This window comes from Pinus tabuliformis, chromosome 7, assembly GCF_031772625.1.
Source record: "Pinus tabuliformis cultivar Carrire ecotype Pingquan chromosome 7, CPIR1, whole genome shotgun sequence".
Taxonomy (NCBI): domain Eukaryota; kingdom Viridiplantae; phylum Streptophyta; class Pinopsida; order Pinales; family Pinaceae; genus Pinus; species Pinus tabuliformis.
The window spans coordinates 313,776,730-313,799,351 of NC_142293.1; the positions used below are offsets into that span (position 1 = coordinate 313,776,730).

The following is a 22,622-nucleotide window of genomic DNA, read 5'->3' on the forward strand; positions in this document are numbered from 1 at the left end:
CAGGTTGATTAGTTCTCCTGTGGCGACTGTTGGACAGGATGATTAGTTCTCTGAAGCATAAAAACTATTACTGAAGTATGAAAACCGATAGCTTGAAGACTTAATATGTTAAAATACACGAGGTATTTAATAATAATAATTTATATATATATATATATATATATATATATATATATATAAATGTAAGTGATGATTGTTACAATGAGGACCCGCATATATATACCTAAGCAGGTGCCCTTTCGTGAATGGGCATGTTTTTTAGACATGCCTTTTCACTTAACTTAATGACTATTTAACCTAATTAATATTTGATTATTTATTATTTATATTTATTTTATTTATTTACTATTCATAACATAGCCCCTTCCTTCAGAAGCTTTGTCCTCAAAGCTATATCGCTGCAGATTTTCTTCACTTAGTGTTTGTCGTCTCGATGTATATAATCTGGTCATCCCCTCGTCATGTAGCTCATCAGAACTATTCCCTTTGATTTATTTTATTTTATTTTTTATTATAACTCTAAATTTTATTCCTATTTTTTTAGCCGTCTTAAAGCTAGGTTTTCTCTATCTTCACTTTTTTTTTTTAAAGTCTTTATATATATATATATATATTAAACGCAATTTTTTTTTTGCAACTCTAATTATTATTTTTTTTATTTTTTATTTTTTTAAATTCTCTCTCTATATATATAACTCTAATATATATATATATATATATATATTTTAAAAACCTTATTAACAAACCGACGGGTGTATGACCAATAGTCGCGACATATTAGTGGGGAGTTTTTATGGAGTTTCCAAATAATAAACAATTTTGTCTCTAGGTTGACGGAGACCATTAAAAGCTGAGACCCACATCTGATCACATCGTACACATGCACGAGAGGACTCTCTATCAACGTTGGCACAACTACCATCCACACCTGTGGCTCTTGCTGCATGCTGAAAACCAGTGTCATGGCTATCCCCCCATTTCCGTCTTGTACAGCTAGAGTGTAAAAATAACCGTCGCAGAAAATCAATTGATATTTTATATGCACATGCGCTAGAAAATGTCCCACGATCCTCCATGATTTTGTAGAGGAATCGTATATTTCAATGCTGGCTACGTTTGTGTCACGGGCAGACCCGATTATGACCACATTGTAGATACCTGCTCCATCGATATTGTTGGTAGCCTGGCCTTCGGAGATGCCGCACTTACAGATTGTTACAATGGATAGGGGAGGGGGAAGTTTGAGGAACCTTTCTGCGAAAGGATTAAATACGAAGATGGAAGCACATAATACTCCAGGCCAGAATAACAATATTCTCCCTCCAGCAGATCCTCCCAGAGACACATCACCATTTAGGAAGGAAAGGGAGAAACAGACCTTCCAAGTTTGCGTGTAGAAGCAATAAGCGTAACATAGCTGTGAGTGGCCCTGGTGCAACAAAAGTAGCCATGGGTTCTTGTTAATCGGAGCCTTAACCCAAAGCCCACTCAGGAATTTGCTGGATGAAAAGAGGTCATTCCATTCCATGCACACCTTCTGATATACAGTAAGGCATTCCGCAGGCAGCCAAGCCAAAGCTTCCTCTTGCAAATCCTGAGGCAACCCATTCCACCACGCATCGTTGGCAGAACCTGAGCAGTCCTCCTCCTGGTTTGCCATTTCAGCTGTCAATACAATTTTGACGAGTTGGGCCTCGACAAAGAACAGAGGAATACAATCATTAAAGGCCTCCCCAAGAGGCACTTTGGAAGGAATTAAGTTTGCAAGAGGTTGACCAAGCTTCAGAACACCTTCCTTGAGATTCTCTTTGTCTTCTTCAGAGTCAGTGTTATATTCATGATTGAATTGAAGAAGTTCCTTTTCATGTTCTTTTAAAAATTCCAAAAATTTAGGATCCTTCTGTTTAAGTATCGCTAACTGTTTCTTGTGCTCATCAATCTTTAACTACAATGTCTTAGTTTTGGCCTTGCAAAGCATTACCAGCATCATCTTCTTTTTCTGAATTATCTTCTGCAAATTCACTTCTAAATATATCTAAGAAGTCATTTCTTCCTCCTAGGGTAGACCACTCCTTTCTGAGACTGTGTCCTCAATGGGAGTATCATCTTTAGTGCCTTGTTCTTCCATCTTGACTTTTGCCATAGCTGCAGCATCTTCAACCTTACCTTCTGAAATTTCGGCTCCAGAATCTTCTGCAACACTCTCATCCATATCAAGATTAGCTTCATCGGAATCATTATCTTGATCTAGATCATCCTTATTCACATCAAGATCATCTTTATCTGAATCCTCATCTTGATCTGTATGCGCTTCATCGGAATTATTATCTAGATCATTTTCCTTGTTATCATCTTCCTTTCAACATGCTTTAACTTTTGCAATTGATTTTTCTAAACATTGAAATGCTTATTGAATTTCACTAAATTGCTGAACGCATTTAGGATGTGAACGTAATGGCACATTGTGTGGCGAACAACGTTCAAAGACCCGCATGATTATATTGTGTGCCATGGCTCTGATACCACTAAAGCATAAAAACTATTACTGAAGTATGAAAACCGATAGCTTGAAGACTTAATATGTTAAAATACACGAGGTATTTAATAATATATATATATATATATATGTAAGTGATGATTGTTACAATGAGGACCTACATATATATTCCTAAACAGGTGTCCTTTCGTGAATGGGCATGTTTTTTAGACATGCCTTTTCACTTAACTTAATGACTATTTAACCTAATTAATATTTGATTATTTAATATTTATATTTATTTTATTTGTTTACTTGTTATGAATTATATTCATAACATTCTCCTATTGAGGCATCCATCCCATGTAGTCTGGGACTCATGGGAAGTACCTCTCATTTGATCAATGAGCAGGGAAATGGGGTTAGGGACCATAGTAGTACTATCGATGGACGCATTGTTGTATCTACCGTACTCCCTATGCTAGGATGACCTCCATTGATTTGGGATCAATGAAACTGATCTGGGATTAGTATGAGTGGTTTGAGACACTCTCTTGTGATATTGATCTGGGATCAATAAAATTGACTTCGGGTCAGTAAGAGTGATATGACACACTCTCTTAAGATGAAACTGACTTCAGGTCAGTAGAGAATGGTATGAGACATTCTCGATCAATTCTTCTTCTTCATGGTTCAACAGAGCAGAGCTCAACAAAGCAGAGCAGTGCAGGGCACTGATGGCAGAGATAGTACAATTAGATATATGGATCAGCGGATGGAGTTCTCCCTAGTTGAGAGGGAGTGTTAAAATTGGCAACTAGGCCCAAACTCCATGTGGGTCATCTTATTAATGGCAGCTAATATTTTTCTTGGATCTCTCTCATTGAGAGGTGTAGGATTGATCTAAAGATCATTCGATTCCGATAAGTATTCATGGAGATATGAATTTATTTGTGTTATGGGACAATTCGTCAAGGTCGGCCAGCGACCAAATAAACCCCACTTGTGCTCAACGTTTTAGTATAAATTGAGGTGCCTTGTAAGTCATTTGGACACACATCCTCTTGGTGATCTCTTCCTCTCCACTTGTCTTTGGGTTTTGGTGGGAGGAGAGATCTAAAGAGGATACACTGCCCTAGAGGATGCCCTAGATCCTAGCGCTATCATGGAGGAGATTTTAATGCAATGAAGGAAGCCTACATAACACAGCAAGGAGAGATCTAATTGCTGGTCTAAAAGAGAAGACCTACGTTGCCCTATACACAACTCTATTGGAGAGCCCTATGTTTCCCTATACACAACTCTATTGGAGAGCCCTACGCTGCCCTATACATAGCTCTATTGGAGAGCCCTATGCTGCCCTATACACAACTCTATTGGAGAACCCTACGCTGCCCTATACACAGCTCTATGGAGATTCCTACGCTGCCCTATACACAACTCTATTGGAGAGCCCTATGCTGCCCTATACACAGCTCTATTGGAGGGCCCTACGCTGCCCTATACATAGCTCTATGGAGAGCCCTACGCTGCCCTATACACAACTCTATTGGAGAGCCCTACGCTGCCCTATACACAACCCTATGGAGAAGCTCTATGTTGCCCTAACTGTTGTCCTCCAGGTGATATAAAGGAAGACTATTCAAGCATGCCCTAGTCACAACCATGGAGGAGAAGGTCTGAAAGAGGCTTGTATGACATGGAGAAGAGTGCTAAAGGGTATACGTTGAAGTCTGTCTAGCAAGGCAGCATATGTTAGCACTGTGTTGATAATAGTACAGTCACTTGGATGAAGAAAACAATGATGATACATTGAAGTAGCATGATGTTGCAAGCAACCGATATATTGCAGCAGCATGTTGATGAATGCTGCAGCATGATGGGTACAACAATGAAGTGTATCATAGCATAATGAGGGGCAGCACAATGGTGAGGTACAACAATATGATATATCAAGTTCATAGTGCTGCTAGTATAACACATTGGGATAGCAACATGATACTTAGTGCAACAAGTACAGCTAGCATGCCAGGGACAACAAACATGCTAGGAACAACAAGCATGCTCGGGACAACAAGCAAGCAAGGGACAACAAGCTAGCTAGGTGCAACAAACACATAGGTCAATATGGCAACATGGTGCAGCAATGGCACATGATGCAGTACAGTGATGGGTACCATCATGATTGATGAAGCATGATGAGATGCAACATTGTGATGATGGGTGCAGCATGGTGCAGCACGGTGAGGCGCAACATGATGACGAGATGTAGCACGATGATAGGTGAAGGAGTCACCTTGGAGAATCAGTTGAAGTAGCATGTATTCAACTGATCTCATGTATCATCTTCTTAGAGATGATCTATGCTCTCATCTAGATAAGTCAAAGTGTTGACTTCAGTTGTAAATGTACTCTCTCTCTCTCTCTCTCTCTCTTTGCTGAACTATTGAAGAACATATAAGAAGAAATGATCAAAGGTTTCCCCACATTGGGGTTTGTCCCTGGCTAGCGCCACATCTTGTGTCCTCTTGTCTTGGTTTGTCTTCTACAATTTATGTTTGTGTTCTATTTGCTGTTTACTTTAATGCTGATGTGATTGTTAATCTGGAAAAGGTATTGAGCTAACTATGAAAATTAAAATAAATTGCTCTAAGCATAGAACATACCTTAACTTAACAATTTGCCTCGTTTTTTGTGCCCATAAATGCAGCTTGCCCAAACAAAGATAACCCTCACAAAACCACAGTCAAATAGGTCAACGCTGCTGGGCAATGCTAGTCAAAAACCCTTCCTGCAACTTCGGTCAACGTAGGAACATAACTGCCCTTCTTCGCACGTGTGGAGAGCTGCCTCAAAATTCCATACCCAATCAATGAAGGAGAGAGAGATATGTGAGTGAGTGAAGTGTCTAAATGAGGAGGAGGCACCTTGTATTTATATGCAAACGTTGAGGATGAATAGACATGACTGTTCGACTTCTGAGCCTACATTAGTTTGTTGGTCGACCTTGACAATTTGTCCATAAACAAAATAAATTCATAATTCCATTTGTACTTGTCAAAATGAGATGATCATTAGATCAATCCTACACCTGTCAGAGAGAGGAATCCAATAAAAATATCAGCTGCCTCATATGAGTTGTCCAAGGTGAAGTTTGGCCCTAGTTGCCAAATTTAACAAGATCTAACTTGAAAAATTAAATTATGTCCTGGGTATCAAATGTTGTGCTTGTGAGTATGTACTACAGGTATAAAAGATGATGGCTTAGTACAAAGAAGACACTTCAAGGAATCCTTCCAAGGTCTACTAGGAAAACATCTGCTATAGTCTCAAGGAGTATGGAAGAGAGCCACCCAAGGCAAGGTTTGTCAAAGAACAAAGGTATGCCTTGAACTACAAAACATTGATTTCTTTATACTAAATGTTTATTCATTTGACAATCTATTACTAACTTTGTTATATCTAGCTATATTGAATCATAATGATTCTTGTTTTGGGTAATTCATCATTGATAAATCCACCCCCCCCTCATATTCTTAACTGATTTTATAGAACCCTAAACAGGTTCTCTAGAAAACCCTAACCTAAGGGTATGCTAATGTCAATGTCTGAAACCCTAAAACTGCTTAGGGTTATTGGAAAAAGTTATTCGAAGTTTTTGTTGATGATGTAATGTTTGGGATTTTGGCATGATCATGAAAACCTAACTTGTTAGGGTTGAATGATGTTGACTGAAATCCCGAACCTTTGAATGTTTTGGTATTTTAGGGTTTGCTCTACTATGTTATGAAACCCTAGATCCTTAGGGTTTGGTTGGGTCTATAGGCAAAACCCTTATTATGTATTTAGAGTCATAGGAATGAAACCCTAGGTATGTGTCCTTTTGGTTGAAACCCTAGCCTATTCTAGGTCGAGATATGTCTAACATATTAATATTGTTTGACATATGATGTGTTTATAATATGCTGATGAATTCCTAGATATATGCGTTGAACTAAGTGTTAATGGTCATGAGTCGTAAGGTTTGGAAATAAGCCCTAGTCAATGTTTGATGTTCTAGGATGATGGTGTTTCGTAAATCTAGGGTTTTTGCAGCTAAACCCTAGTAGTAGTTAAACTCTACTATTTATATCCATCTGGGATTTATGAATTTGTTGAGAATTTTGTAAATGGAAAACTAGGGTTTACATCAAACTCTAGTAGATGCTAATCATGATGTCGATTAAGATGTGATTGGTTTTGGTTGTTGAAGCTCATATATGAAATCTAGGATATGTGTGAAAATCTTAGTGAGGAGTCTACATATGAATTCTGAAAGTTGTTAGATTCATTGATTTAATTTGTTTGTAGGGTTTGCTATATGAAGGAACTTGTCGTTGAAAGAATATTGAAACCCTAGACGTAATGAGTTTGATTGATGAGCTATGAATGTGAGTTAAGGCTTGTAACTAAACTTGGGCAAGAAGTTGAAGTAATTGAAGTATAGTCTATTGCTGATTATGTTTGAAAAGTATAATGCTTCTGTTATTATAAATTTTTGATATGACTAACTTCGTGCTTCTATAGTTTTGGTTGTACTTGCTATCTAAGTTGTGTAGGTTCATCATCTTTAAAATGGTGAAGATGTTTGATGTGATATGCATGATGTGAATGGTGATGGTAATGATAACTTTGATGAGATGAATAGAAGCCACGAAAGATTCTTCGATGACAAAAAGAAGAAGCTGATATCCCTGAGCCAAGAGGGAGCTTGGATAGAAGAGATCTCCCTAAGTTAAGAGGGAGTCCGGATAAAAGAAATCTGCCTGAGTTAAGAGGGAGCTTGGATAAAGGAAATCTCCTTGGTTGAGAGGGAGAGCATAGTTTTGATTGGAGAATGAAGGATATGGTGCTGCATGTGAAGTAGGAAAAGAAAGTGTATGATTGAGGAATATTCTATCAAAGATTCTGTTGGTCGTCCTACTGCATTGAGAAGCAACATCTGTTGTCTGAAAGACCCTGAAGGTCTGTGTTTGTTTATGAATATGTGAAAGTATATTATTAATTAGGGTTGTGTTTGTATAGATAAATCTCACGAAGGTTTTTGATAGAATGCTGGTTATCGATCAATTTGATTGGAAGAGATTTGTTGTCCTTGATCTACTAGATCAAGGGCTGATGAGGCTTTGTGAGTGAAGCATTTCCTGGGAGGACATCTGGTCGACACTTTGTGTCGATGTCTAGGTCCTGAAGTTGGAAAGGTGGCATTGGTCATTCAGCTCTGACACACACTTGGATCTCTGGGTCGATGGTTAGCAAGTAAGCCTGATGGTACCTAGAGAGGTTGAAAGCTTGAGTCCACCTTAGCCCCACTTGGATAGATTTCCCTGGTCAGGAATCTAGTTCGTGGTATTGCAGTGCCTAAATTGTTGAGAGACCAATGGATAGATTGCCCTAGTCAGGAATCTAGTCCATGGCATTGCGGTGCCTAAACTTCTTCATAGATGATGTGGTTTGAGATCGTCCATGTACCTCTTTGGTTATATGTAAATATGAATACCTCCCTAGTTAAGAGGAAGTGTTGGAAACTGTAATTAGGCTCGATCTTCATAATTGTAATTGAAGACAAAATGTAATATACTTGTCAAAAGCAATGAAACAGGAATCGCTGATTCCAGCGATTAATCGCGACTTTGAATCGGATCGGCGGCAGAAAGTCCCGATTTGAAACTCGGCGTGTCAACTCGCGTTGACCGAGTTTCACTCGTGGTCAACGCGAGTTTGACTCGCGATTCCTCCGATTTACCCGACTCTGCGATTTTTTAGCGAGTCCCGCCAATTTAAAATAGGGTTTTGGGTTCCGGTTGCGTTTATAACATGCGTCGATTGTTTAACGGTGATACATTGGTTGATAGCGCGTTGGCAGAGTGTAACGGTGATACATTGGTTGGATAGCAGTGAGCACAGTCCGCAGTCTTCACTGTTCAGTCGACAGAACAGCATTCGACTGCAGCACGGGCACCACAAAGCAACATTCGACGGTCGACCGCAGCACGGGCACCACAGAGCAGAGCCTGGAGGTGAATGATCAATACCGCAGAGCCTGCACCGAGGTGATCAATACCGCAGAGCCTGGAGGTGAATGATCGAAGCCGCAGAGCCTGCGTCACGCGTGAGCCTTCAGCGGCCAGGCTTGACGTAACAAAGAGGTAGCTCGGGTTTTCTGAGTTCTCAAATCATATTGATATTCGACGTAAATTTTAAAGGCAGAGGCAATGTATTATGTGACATACATAAATATGTTTAATAATAATAATTTATAATTAAATGGTGCACCCTGTTTGCAGATATATCTGTTTATTTGTAACAGCACTCAAAGTGCTTCTTATAGATTTGCTTATTTCCACAATCTTGACAGACTTTGTTGCTGTTGATGTCTTGACAGCATTGGTGCAGGAAGCAACGGTGATTCTTTCTGAGTCTCACCATCTTCATGCCAACCCACCTGCAGGCTGCAACCTTCATTACCCTGCATCCTTTTGACTTACCAAACAGACAAGTAACTGTTGCTAAGGTGTGTGCATGAGTTTGGCTATGGGTTGAAGTGTGCGTTAGATGTCAAGACTCAAAACAAGTAATCAATTATCAACCTTTTAGAACTTACCTCTACACATGCATTAGGAGTCAGGACTCACCTCCAGCTAAGTGTGTCCCCATTCTTGCATGATATATATCGAAGTCTTATGATGGCATGCACCTACTATGTGCTGTCCTAGAATGCATCCTCATGCAGTCTCAAGATATAAAAGTTACCCTCTCTTGATGCATGCACCTTCAAACTGCTGTAAAAGAGGAAAGTGTGCTGCTATGTTGCAGTGATTAGTGTGCCTTCTTTAGCTAATCAAAACAGTTCATATCCTCTTCATGAATGTGCCCTGTGTATAAGGCTTAAGCAACTTTTCGCTGCTTGTTTCAATGGTCTCCCTAGTTCCTGCAAGACAACATGTTAATGGGCCTCCCTAACACCAGATCCATACACTGCTGATTCAACAGAGACCATATTTCTACCAGCAAAACCTGAATACTGTACAAGCCTACAAGGCTTCTTTCATGACTTTCTTTGGACGTTACCTGATGGCAGGAACTGGCAGCATAAATCCCTGTGTTTTCTTTTGGGGGCAGACCAAATTGATGGCATTGGTCCAGCAGAAAGGAAAAAGAGGGGTTCTGTCTTCATTTAATTTTTTAAAATTTAAATTTCTAGCATATTGTAAATTTTTGGATAATTTTTAAATTTGATTTTTTGTTGTCTTTCACAGGAGCCACAAATAAAATAGAAGCCAGACTCCAAATCTTAACAGAAGCCACAAATTAAACACAAGTTCAAAGCAACAACAATGCCGAGAGAGAAGGACTTTGCTTGGGCTTATTGTGACAGGATTCCCGGAGACCCCAGGCTCCTTTGTAAATTTTGCAAAACAAAATGTAGTGGAGGCATTTATAGATTCAAGTTCCACCTTGCACAAATAACTGGCCATGATATAGGTATTTGCGACAAGGTTGACGACAATGTCAAACACCAAGCAGCCTTGGCCCTTGAGATGTTAGAGCAGCATAATGCCAAGAAAGCAAAGCAAAATGTTGAAATAGGAACTGTTGGAGTTGAACTTGATACTTTTTCTGCCACTAGCCCCATGTCACCTCAATCTGTTGAATCCTCAATGCCATTCCCAAGTTTTCCACACATGCCTCCAAGGCCAAGTCAAACTCAAAGCCATGCGAGTCCTTCAACTCCTTCCTTCAACACTGGAGGTGGAAACATAAACACCTTTTTTGCTCCCCACACAAAACCCCGTTCCCAACCTACCTTGGATGGCACTGGTTGGAAAAAAAATATCCATAGTCAGGCAAGGAAGGCCATTGCTAACTTTTGGTACTATTCTGACATACCTTTCCACTGTGCCAGAAGTCCTTATTGGCAAGCTATGATTGATGCAATTGCTGTTGCAGGTCCAGGGTTCAAAGCCCCTACATCAGAGAGCCTTAGGACAGATATGTTGTTAGAGAGTGTTGAAGATGTCATGCTTGTGCTAGCTGAGTTTCGTTCATCATGGGTAGAAACAGGGTGCACCATCATGAGTGATGGATGGACAGATCAGAGGAATAGAACTTTAATAAATTTCCTTGTATCTTGTCCCGTAGGCACAATGTTTCTCAAGTCAGTGGATGCTTCAGATAAGGTTAAGACTGCCCAACTTATCTGTGAAATGATGGAGGAAGTCGTTCAAGAAGTGGGAGAAGAACATGTTGTACAAATTGTCACCGATAATGCAGCGAATTATATGGCTGCTGGTAGACTTTTTGAGATGAGGCACCCCACTATTTTTTGGACCTCTTGTGCTGCCCATTGCATAGATTTAATGCTTGAGGACATTGGTAAGCTTCATTGGATACATGAGGTTGTGGAGAAGGCAAAATCCATAACCAAATACCTATACAACCACACTATTGTCCTAAACACTATGAGAATATACACTGAAGGTAAAGAAATTGTTCGACCTGCAGTGACTAGATTTGCAACAAATTTGATATCTTTGCAATCTGTGGTTGAGCAAAAGATAAATCTGAAGAGGATGTTCTTGGGACCTGAGTGGATGGGATCTAAACATTCCAAGACCCCTGAAGGCATCGAAATTGCTGCACTTGTGTTTAATGATGGCTTCTGGAAAGATGCTGAAGAGATTATTGCTGTGACGGAGTCCCTTGTTAGAGTTCTCAGGTACTTTTAGTCTTTTAACTTTTTCATTTTTTAAATTTCATTTCAAGCTTCTTTTTATTTACAATGTTTCATATTTCTTTAAATTTGAATGCTTGAACTTTCAGGATGGTTGATGGTGACAAACCCGCTATGGGTTACATTTATGAGGCGATGGATCTCGCAAAGGAGGCCATCAAAAGAAGATATGGGGATGATGAGACAAAGTATATGCCTCTTTGGGACATTATAGATGCACGTTGGGATAGGCAATTGCATTCCCCCTTACATGCTGCTGGGTACTTCTTAAACCCACAATATTTTTATGATAAGAGCAAATTTAATGAGGATGGGGAGGTTGGCAGAGGACTTATGACATGCTTGGAAAGGTGCTTCCCTGATCCAGAACAACAAAGTCGTGTCTTTTCCCAACTACAAGATTATAGGGCACCATCTAAATTGTTTGCCTATACCAGTGCTATAAGACAAAGGTCAAAGATGTTGCCAGGTACCCAGCTTGAAGGCTTCATCAATTCATTAAATTTGTTTAAACTTTATTTTGTATGTTAAATGTTTTATTAAATTTTCTTTTCTTTTTAAGTTTTTACTATTTACTAATTTGGTACTTCTAGACTTCTAGTCTTCTACTCACAAACCCTTACCACTTGCTAGGTCTTTGGTGGCAAAACTTTGGTAGTGATACGCCAGATTTGAAGAGATTTGCCATTCGAATTTTAAACCAAGCATGCAGTGCTTCAGGTTGTGAACGCAACTGGAGCATGTTTGAGAAAATACATTCTAAGAAGCGCAACCGATTGACACAAAAGCGCTTGAATGACCTTGTATTTGTCCATTACAATCTACGACTTCGCAACAAACAAATACAAGGTGAGATTCGAGAGCTTGAATTTGAAGGTTTCATAATCTAGTAGTAGTTCGTACTTTAAAAGTTTAAAGTTCAAACTTCAAAGTGAAATTTTAATTCACATTTCAATGTCTCATGATAATGACAGGTATTGATCATTCACCAATCGACCTTGAAGAGTTAGATTTGCAAGCTACAAATGCGGCAGAATGGGTTCAATTAGATGAGCCTCCTCTTTTCAGCCTTCATGACTTGGAGAACTTTGAGAGTCAAGCAAGCGAAGGAGTGGGAGGAATCGCTTCTAGTTCTCACTCTTAAGAGTCTTAGACTCTTAGTTGCTGATTTTTTTCTGATTAGTATGCAGTTTTTAACTTTTTTGTAAACTTTTAGAAGCATATGCTTCTAAGGACTCAAGACTCAGTGCTTTGGATCATGTGTGGACTCATAACATATATGAGATACTTATTTATTCATGATATTTTGGACATCTATTGATATTATGCATTGTTTGGACATACCTTTACCCAATATTAATGAAAAATGGTTTTTTTAATTCAATATATGTGTATATTTTTATTTAATGAATTTGCCGATTTTTTCCCGATTTTTTTCCGATCCGATTAAAACTCTTCGCTCTTTTGCCTCGCCGATTTATTGCCGATTCCGAGTCTGGTAACATTGGTCAAAAGAAAAGCAAAATGAATTTATTATTATTGAAATTTACTTATTAAAGCATAGGTTTCATGCTTGGGTCATGTATAGGTCAAGCCTCCATTGTAGGCTTTAGGGTATTATCAAAGTCAATGTGTTTATTGGTTAGAAACTCCTCCATCATCAAGTCGACCTCGTCAATGACTCCTTCAAGTCGGCCTCCAAAAAACTGTCATAAAATGAACTCATGTCGGCCTACAACAAAGATGCAACTCTTCATGATCACATGTCGGCCTATTTACATGTGGCAACAACTATATATATCAGCCTAGGTACATCACATAAAACACAATCAAGACCTCGCATTTCAGAGAGATTTTCGGTGATCACAAAAATTCGGATAAGGAAATTCTGAGATAAGGTTTCGTTGCAATTGTAGGAGCTCAGATAGGGTACAGGGATCACAGTTCAGTGCTTCAACAGTTCAAGGTTACCACAGTTCGGTGCTTCCACATTTCAGTGATGTATCTCGGTGCTATTATATTGCTAGCATAGTGAATGTCGTGATGTTATCACAGTGATGAAGTCTTGTTCCTCGAGTGTTTCGGTGCTATCACAGTGATACTAGTTTGGTGCCATTGCAAGGATCTAAGTGTGAAGAAGAATGACTACTATAGGAGCTATTAAACTGAAGAATGACAAGGTTGACTTGATGGATGGAGGCAGTCTCGAGTCTAAGTTGTAAGGGTCTTGGTCATCTCATTTTGAATCTACTGAAGGAAGAAGTTTGACTGGGTTTTCTACTAGAGTGGGGTTTTGTCCTGGTAGCGTGCCTACGTCTTGTGTACTCTTTTATTTGTTGCTTGGCATTAGTCTTGATGATAAGAAAAATAATTCTAAAGAACTAATAATAATAATAACGAAAACATCACAAAGGGAAATCATTTAACTGTCAACTCTATGGATTTCTAACACATCAAACAATTTTGCATAGAGCTCATTTCTCTGTCATGATTAGCTTTCATGATTTCCATTTCCTTAGCATGTTATGCTGTCATGACAAGTAAACAGTTGCATGGAAGTACTTTCTTTGTCATGATCTGCGTCCATGGCTTCTATCCTATTTTGAAGATTGATTTGGTTAACTTTCATGTTCAGAATCATTTGTGTATAATTGAGTTGTATGTCCTTCATCGTCTAAGGATGTTCATGATCTTCTATAAGCAAATGATATTCTATACCAACAATAATTTGATTGCTCGTCCTTGCCATTCTACTATCTATGATTCTTTTGACAATATGGTAAGTAGCCTCTTTATGAAGAGCATTACAGGCTCTACAATAAGGCGAAGCTTCATCCACAAATTGGAAGACTCAAGTGGATTTAGCAGTCTTTGCTCATTGGATGGGCCTTTCTTCTGCCAGGCATTATTATTTCTAGGTTGGAAATCTTGTACTTGAGATCCTTCCATTTGGACCAACCTAGCCTGCAAGGCATTTATTTCCTTGGCATGATTAGTTATTAACTTTGTTTGATTAAGTTCCATGATTTCAAGTTTCTGCATCAATTTCTCCATAGGGTTATCATCAAATTCATTAGATTCTTTTGATTTACTTGGACCCTCATCAAAACTTGGAATTTCAAACTTCCCAGATGCTTTCTTATCCTTTTCAATTTCCTCAGCTAAAACCTGGGCAACGTTATAATCATTAGTTTTAGCTCGCCTCAACTCATAAGAAGTATCAACATCAAAGACATCAATATAAAAATCCAAAAGAGACTTGGCAGGAAGTCTATAATCTTGAGGTAATTCTTTAATAATACCATTAAACCTCTTATTAAATTCCTTTACGGTTTCATTTCTTTTTTCTCTATGACGCTGATAGCTTTAACCAAATGTCTTTCTTCTCTCTTTTCTCCATACTTGTCCTTAAAGGCATTAATAATCGATTTGAATGAATTAAACGAATTATCAGGCTTTTCTGTAAACCAATCCAAAGCAACTTCCTCTAAGGAAAGAACAAAGAGGCTCATCTTCACATCTTCATGACTATAGTTAGCACCTCTAGCATATTTGCCCAACTAAGAGATAAAAGCTTTTAGATGAGTCGTAGCACTAACCGCATTATTTCCTTGGAAAGAAGGCAACTTGTCAAAGCCATTGTTAGGAAAGTCATTTGGATAACCTTGAATGTTAGCAAAGTTACAAGGGGCGAATGCTAGAGAGAGATCCTTGCTCAAGAAAATCAATAGATCCACAAGAAGCGAGCTTTTAGTAGAAATTCTTGAAAGAAATGAAGGAAGTGGAATAGCCACTTGAACATGAATCTAGCTTCAAGATCCAAAAGGCAAAAACCGAAAGGTTAGTCAGGGAGAAGCAGATGGATATCAGGGAGGGCTTCTTGTCTGAGAAATAATGGATGAATAAGTGGAGTCGCCACCCAAACAAGAAACCAACTGAAATGTCCAAGTGCTAAAGGTGCAGATAGAGAAGATGAAAGGATTAGTGAGAGGAAAAAGATAAGGTGATGAAAAGATGAAAAGCAATGAAGAATGAATATATGATGAGGAAATGTCGTTGAAGCGCCGAGAATAAAATATCCTTTGCAACAACGCCAAAAAATGATGTCGCCCAAAGTGTACACTTAAGGCGCAATGCTCAGAGTAGGGGCTGTCACTCCGATCCCTACTCACTCCGTTTAGACTCTCTCTTAGCTAAGTCAAGGGGGTTAGTCCCTAAGGATGATGATGAGGGGAAAACTTGTTGGAACAACAAGTCCTAGGAGACAAGGAGGCAAAGCAATCACTTCCCTAAATAACTTGAATTTAGATTCAATGGCAAGTTAGGCTATTAAATTGAGCAATCTAAGATAAATATGTTCAATTAGATCCAAATGACACTTTTGATGGAAAATAAGAGACCAGTTTCTTAATAACCAATGCTCAAATAAATTAAGAACTTGCACAATAATACTTCAAGCTATAAGGTAAGTAATGCTGCAAGGAAATATTAGAAAAGGATCAAGACAATTAGAGATATGAGCAATAAACTTTAAGACAATTGCAAGGAAGAGAAAAGATGCTATTCCAAATGCAACAAACTTGCAACTATAGATTTAGCTCACGATTCTGTTGACGGGCTGAAATGTACAGCCAACAACTAGGGGGGTCTCCTCGGTCCTCACACCGTTTGGGATAGGAGCCCCATCCGGTATGTGGGCCCGAATGCCACCATGAATGTTTTCGCTCTTGGTTATCAAATGAGGTGTCAGAGTGGGGACAAGAACGAAATGCCCAGACAATGAAACAAAATCAACCCAAGATTGACAAACTGCAGAAAGAGGTACAAACAAGTCTTAGCAGCAATAAGAAGAGGTATGCCATGAGAGGGATCAGTGAGCCAAAACCCAATCAGACATACATAAACAAGAACATGCCAGAAGTTAATTGCAAAATAGTTCACAATAGATCACTGACATGGCAAGAAATAAGTAAACACAAATTCGAAAGCAAAACATACATGCAACAACTATGAACCAGTCCATAACATATTGCGTATATGAAAGCACACATACAAATACAGTGAAAATACCAGACAACCAATACAACCACCATGAGTAAGCATGGGAATCAGTGCCAAACATGAAGAACATCTTATTAATGCTGCTACAACTTCAAGTACATATCTTGCAATTGGTCAAAACCCAATAGTGGAACATGGGCTGCTCATACCATTTCCCAATGCAAAACCCTAGCCTCACTGCAACTCCACTCTACTAGCTGCCAAGAGCTGAGTGCCTCTAGCTCTCAAGCATAAATCAACTATCTAATCCTAGCCTCAACTCAAGTGCTAAAGTCCCCCCACAATGAGGGCATAAGGGCACATTTGTGGAGATGAGGTGACTGTTCACCTACCATGACCTTTGGCTTGCCCTCATGGCTCTTGAGTTTCCTCACCGCTCTCTCATGGCTACTGCCTAGTACATGCTCAATGACCTTAGTACAAATGCTGACACCATGATGAGGACATTTACATACCATTAGAAGAGAAAAGGTGAGGGGGATGATAGGTGGTTGCTGGAAACCCTAATGTTGTGGTGTAGTCATGATAAGCTACTGCACAGGGTTGCGATGCATCGACTGCTGATTCGCTTGCTCCCAAACCTATGACCGGGCAACTCGCTATGGTTCCATGTAGGGAAAACATTGGCTTGCAATATGGTGGGCTCCAGTATTGTAGCAATAATGCTACAACTCCTGGGGCTCCCTATCTCTAATTTTATCAACCCGGTAGTTCGTACAAACTTGGAAGCGACGGTGCTGTATGCACAAGTACTAGCTCTTGTCGCAGCTGTCACTTGGTCAGCTGGCACAAGTCCGCTAGGGCTCAAGCCAACTTCTATATGCTCTCAGAAGAAGCTTTCTAAATGATGGACGAAGGCTATCTCAAGGGAAATTGATCTACTTTGCAACAATGAACTGAAAGCCAACCAAAACATGGAAACCCTAGTAAACCCTAATCTGACTAGTTTAACCTCTATGATGCAATAGTGAGAGTGCAAATGTCTAAAAAGGATGCCATTACTTCTAATGATGTGAAATGCATGAACTCAAACTACTTCTATGAAAGAGAACATTGTTTTTGTATTTTTGCTTAAGTGATGGAGTGATTATGAATTTGTCTCTTATTAGGGTTTGGCTGTGCAGAGGTGGTGCGAAGGGAGAGAAAGCTTGGGAAAGGTCAGGATGGCTAGGAGAGGTCCCAGAGGGTCCCTAGCATTAGTCCACAGAGGTCTACAACATTCAGATGCTCGGCAACCAAGTTTGCAGGCTTCTACAGGATGTCTGCGGGGGATCCTACAGGAAACTAAGGAATTCTACAGGAAGTCTGCTAACTTCTACAGGATGTGCTGTGAGTGGAAGTTTTGGGTGATGGTGAAGGGATGGAATGGTTTGGGTGGATAGGTGAGGTGGAGATGGAACTTGTGATGACTCAGGGGCAGAGAAATAGGACAGAGAATGAGTGCACGAAGTTGGTTGGTGGATAGAAGGATGGCAGCAACGAAAGGTCAAAAAGATGAAGCTACGTGGCAATGGATGAGTTGGAGGGTAAACGAGCTGGATAGAGGCCGAGTAGGTGGCTTGAGGAGAGGTCAAGAAGAAGAGGAAGGAAGTGGAATGATATGGAGCAGTGTAAATGAAACAAATGACTTATGTCTTGCACCAAAAACGAGAATTCATTAACCTATGATACCTGTGCCATTAAACCTATGAACAACAATGTAAAACCGAGAAAAGAAGCCGTGCATGGAATGAAAAATGTAGAAGTATGGTTCAATATCAAAAGTGCATGGATGGATCTTCAACGAAAATGACTATGTTGCAGCTTGCATGGAAGTAAAAGACTGCGTTTCTTTTTGGTGGTTGATATGGACTGCACCCCAATCCCTAAACAGAGATGGCAGTGATCTCTAACAACCTTTTTCTTGGAGCTCCTGTGTATTACAAACCTCCTATCGAATCTAAGCAGCTGAAAGCAAAGTAACCATAAGCTAATCCTACTCAATCACACGAAAACTAAATCAGCAGACTGTAAATTCGAATTGCATGTCAAAGTAAAGAAACAAAGTGCTGGAACGAAAGGCAAATAACACTACAAAACAGAGGAGGTCTATTGCTCTCAGGTTGGGCCCTAACCTGAGAGCTATAGCTCCCTTAAAAACTCAGAATTAGATCCAAATCTGCTTGCCTTTATTCATAATCAAAAGTCTAATGTCATGCCAAAACTGGCTTACAAAACAACAAAAACTGAGCTGTAACTCGTGCTCAGAGATTACAATAGTAATTCCAAAAGTCAAAAAGCTTCTAACAAAGGCTACGGCCTCCATATTTATACAAAATGAGGATCAAGCTGGCTTCCTTCATTCGTGGAGCTTGGCTGTCTAACTGAAAGTCAAACTGTTGTAAAACTGCTGATCCTGTAGAACGTGTTGGCTGCCTTTGAGCTCGGTGGGGAGAGCTGTTAGAGCTCGGAGTTAAGGTGAAAAGCACGAGGGAAGTCATTTAAAGCTGTAGACAACCTCCCTATAACCATGCAATGCCACCTTTGCTGTCTCCTTGTCTCCTTTTGCGTGGTCTTTTGCTCTCTTTAATGCCAAGAACCTGAAATCATCATGTATTAGTCACATAGATATAATGCCTGCCCTTCTTCCTACAAACAACACGAATATACTAAGAAATGAATGCATAAATGGTAAAAGATGAATGGTTGAACAAGGTAAGTAGGCCAATATGAGCCCAAATTGTACCAAAAATTGGGGCTCATCATCACCCCCCAGCTAAACTATTTGCTCATCCTTGAGCAACTTTGCTCTGGCTCCTCGTCTTTGGCCGAGAACTAGAGCCCGGAGCATGCTCTTCCTTTCCTGTTTTTGGTGGCCCTGCCTTTTCTGCCCCTGGTGGTGACGAGGGTGGCGCTTCTTCCCCCTTTTCCATTTCCTTGAGCCGGGCTTCGGAAGGCGATTGGCCTATTTTTCGTGTCCAGGAAGTTATTTTTGGGCTTCCCCTCTCGGGGGTGGCTGATGTTTTAGAGGGGGTTCTTGCACTGGGTGAAGTAGGGACATCCCCTAAAATGGTTTGGCTGCTGGGTGGAGGCTGCGGCTTGCCCGTGTTTATCCTCTTACTTCTCCTGGCTTCAGATGGTAGAGGGGTCTCCCTCTCTCTCTTCTCCTTCGGCTTTGGAGGTGTACTGAGGGCGGCCAGCGCAGCTGCTGCCTCCTTTTCGAGAATACCAGCCTTCTCTTTCTTGCGTTTTGCTTTCTCAGAGCTCCTTGTAGAGGGCCCCTTCTTTTCAGATTTCGGGCTTCCTGTAGAAGACCCTGCTTTGCCCACTTCCGGGCCTTCTGTAGAAGATCCTTTCTTTACCAATTTTGGGCTTCCTGTAGAAGACCCTTTCTCTGTCTTCAGGCTTCCTGTAGAAGCCTGTTTCTCAATGATTTTCGGGCTTCCTGTAGAAGCCCCTTTTTCCAATTTCGGGCTTCCTGTAGAAGCCCTTGTCTCTGTTTTCGGGCTTCCTGTAGAAGCCTGTTTCTGCTTTCCTGTAGACACAGGTGTCTCCACCTTCGCTTGCTTAGCTGCCTGAGTTTTGCTTTTTGCTTTGGTTGCAGGTGCTGATGAGGTACTTGGGCTGACGTGGACCACCTCAGTTTTGTCCATTCTGCTCTTCAGCCTCTTTTCTCTTGCTGACAAGATAGGTGTGCCACCTTTTTCTTTGTCATCCTTTTCCTCATGCTTCTTCTTTTGTTCTTTCTTCTGCACTGTGGTCGGGGTCTTCTGGCCTTTTTCTCTCTTTCCCTCGGCCACTGCTTCTTGTTCCTCACTGCTGGAGGAACCCGTTTCTTCGATCAACGTTTTAATGTCTCCATCTCTTGTCAAATTCCGGAAGGATTCCCATGAGAGGGGAACCTTATATGAATGCAACGCATCCTCCACAAGAAGCTTGATCAACCCATGGTGGGCTATCTGATCTGGTATGCCCTCTTTTAGCTTTGTGGCACACTCCATTAGAGACTGCAACAGGAAATAAGGGATGCTTAGTTTTTGTTCTACAGGAAGATCAATCCGGTGCCTTAATTCAGTGAGCAACCGAAAGTGATATGCATACACGATGCTAAAACGGCCTTCACAAGTTATATATTTCATGATTTGCAAACTGACTTCATTCCATGGTGGCAACAGACTCGTTCTTCGCACCCCATTTTTGTCCTCCGAGAATTCCTCCTCAGGTGGAAAGAATTCTTTCTTGGCCTGCTGGCTCAACTTCCGTTCTTCCTTATCCCACGGCAGACCCATTGGAAGTTCAGTGATTCGACTGATATATTGCGGGGTGAGCTTGAGGCTTAGGCCCCTGAAATTCACTGTGGCCAGTGTCTTGGATTTCGGCCTCAGAGCCTGCAAGAATTCTTCGGCCACTTCATCATCGTAACCCTGCAGCTTATCACAAAAAGACATCCATTGTGCTCGTGTGAAGAGCTCTACCACTTCCTGGTTTTCCCTTAATTTGGCTGAATCAGTGGGTTCTCGTCTAATAAACCCACCCGGCATGATAACACAGTTTTGTTAACCAGAGGTGGTGATTGTGGAAGAGGTTTTGGTTTACTGAGACAGAGCGTAGGATATCATGCACATAACCCACAAACTTATCCCTGAGGAACTTTGACACAATTTAATTACTCGACATCCTGTAGAATGACAGTATAGGCACAACAGACAACAATTTCACCGTTTTTTCTATGACTGGACTGTGGACGACAAACTTGCCACCTTTAATAACCAGTTGCATGAAGAGTTCAGGGTTACCTCTTTAATTGGCCACCTTTTTACGTGAGGCACCCGCTTCCCTGTAGAAGACTGCGTTCCTGTAGGATGACAGTGTTCCTGTAGAATGCAGCGTTCCTGTAGAATGACAGCGATCCTGTAGAATGCAGTGCGCGGATTTCGGGAGAGACTGCAGTCGGTCTGCGCCTTGAGCGTGCTTCTCAATCGCTCTGATAGCCAAAAGCTCGGCGTATCACACTGCAGAAGGATCAGGATAGCCGCTCGAGTTCAAACCGGTGGGTGATAAATGCATGAATGCGATCGAGCCGATTAGATTTCAAATTCGGCGGAATCCGTGGCGCGGGGGGTGAGCTGTCCCCGCCGGACCGTTGGGTGACGTCACCCCATCATTCAACTGTGCGTTCACTTGCTGCCGCATCAATTCCCGCGGATCTGCCGCCGCCTCTCCTGTTGAACTCGTTTCCTCGACGGGATTTCTCTCACGTGCATGCTGCCCATTCTCTTTGTCATGGCCGCCACCCACACATCCAACTAGACCATTAACTGGCCGACGTGGCCGGCCAAATGGCCACACAGTCGCTCAACCAATTCACCTTTACACCTAAGCAATCAATCAAAGTAACATTCATGCAGTCTGATGGAAGGAAGGGTCGAGACACTTACCTGCGTGGCTGTACATGATGTCTCGGCTCTTTGGACGCTGATGAGTTGATTTACCTGCTGCTGGCGGACTTACACAGGCCCGGAGGTCCATGTTCATGAGCTGCCGTCGATGGATGGGATGTTGCAGTTGCATGCGCCCACGTTTCCCTTCAGATGGCCTGCGCGGTGAATGGTATCCACTCTAGCAGGTTTAACTGTTACAGGACTCCCGCGGGATGTCTTGGAACAGTTCTTCCTCCTTGGGTGCATGCTGCACGACGATGGATGGCCTCACGATCATGCTCTCGGGGCCTCGGGCTGACTGTGATGAATATGGTGTGAGATCTCTAGCGCTTTTTTCCATTTACAGGTTGCTTTTTTCCTCGAGACTCATCGATCTTCTTTGCTGGTGCAGGTACTTGGTTGCATGTCGACAAGGACGGTGGAGCAAGATAACAACAATGTGCATGGTTGACAACCGTGGCATGCATGCGTCCAAACCGATCCTTAGCCGTTAGATCGCCTCATGAAATGAATTCTGGCCCGTTCTGAGCTTCTACAGGAAGCTTCCTGTAGAAATACAGCGTTTCCTGTAGAAAGGATGCGTTCCTGTAGAGAGTCTGCACCTTCCTGTAGAAGATCTGCATCTTCCTGTAGAAACTCTGCATTTTCCTGTAGAAAATCTGCGTCTTCCTGTAGAAGACTCAAGCTGGAATAAAATTGCACATACCTTGGAGAAAATGAGGATTCTTGGAGGAGGTGCTGGTGAGGTGTCCTTGCTGCATGATGAGGACCCTTGGCTTTGAGTTGAGAGGCTTCCTCTCCTCCATAGAACACTTGCATGCAATTTTACATAATGAATCTGCTGACCTTGTTTTTCTTTTGTTTTTTTTTTTTTTTTTTTTTTTGAAAGATA

The 22,622-nt window shown here is 41.0% G+C and overlaps 2 protein-coding genes across 4 annotated transcripts in view; both read left to right on the forward strand.

Moving 5' to 3' along the window:
- The window catches only part of LOC149247169 (uncharacterized), a 256,396-nt gene that overhangs the window by 130,585 nt on the left and 103,189 nt on the right, over positions 1 to 22,622 (forward strand). The window lies entirely within an intron of this gene.
- Positions 11,065 to 12,633, forward strand: LOC149247171 (uncharacterized). Its single transcript, XM_089457541.1, has 4 exons — positions 11,065 to 11,234; positions 11,339 to 11,509; positions 11,908 to 12,098; positions 12,224 to 12,633. The coding sequence occupies exons 1-4, from the start codon at positions 11,089 to 11,091 to the stop codon at positions 12,391 to 12,393; spliced, it is 678 nt and encodes a 225-aa protein (XP_089313667.1). The 5' UTR covers positions 11,065 to 11,088; the 3' UTR covers positions 12,394 to 12,633.

Bases quoted from the DNA above. Each gene is read 5' to 3' on its own strand.
- LOC149247171 (XM_089457541.1), top strand. From the start codon at position 11,089: ATGTTCTTGGGACCTGAGTGGATGGGATCTAAACATTCCAAGACCCCT. The intron at 11,235-11,338 runs GTACTTTTAGTC...TTGAACTTTCAG, and splicing joins TCCCTTGTTAGAGTTCTCAG to GATGGTTGATGGTGACAAAC. The intron at 12,099-12,223 runs GTGAGATTCGAG...TGATAATGACAG, and splicing joins TCGCAACAAACAAATACAAG to GTATTGATCATTCACCAATC.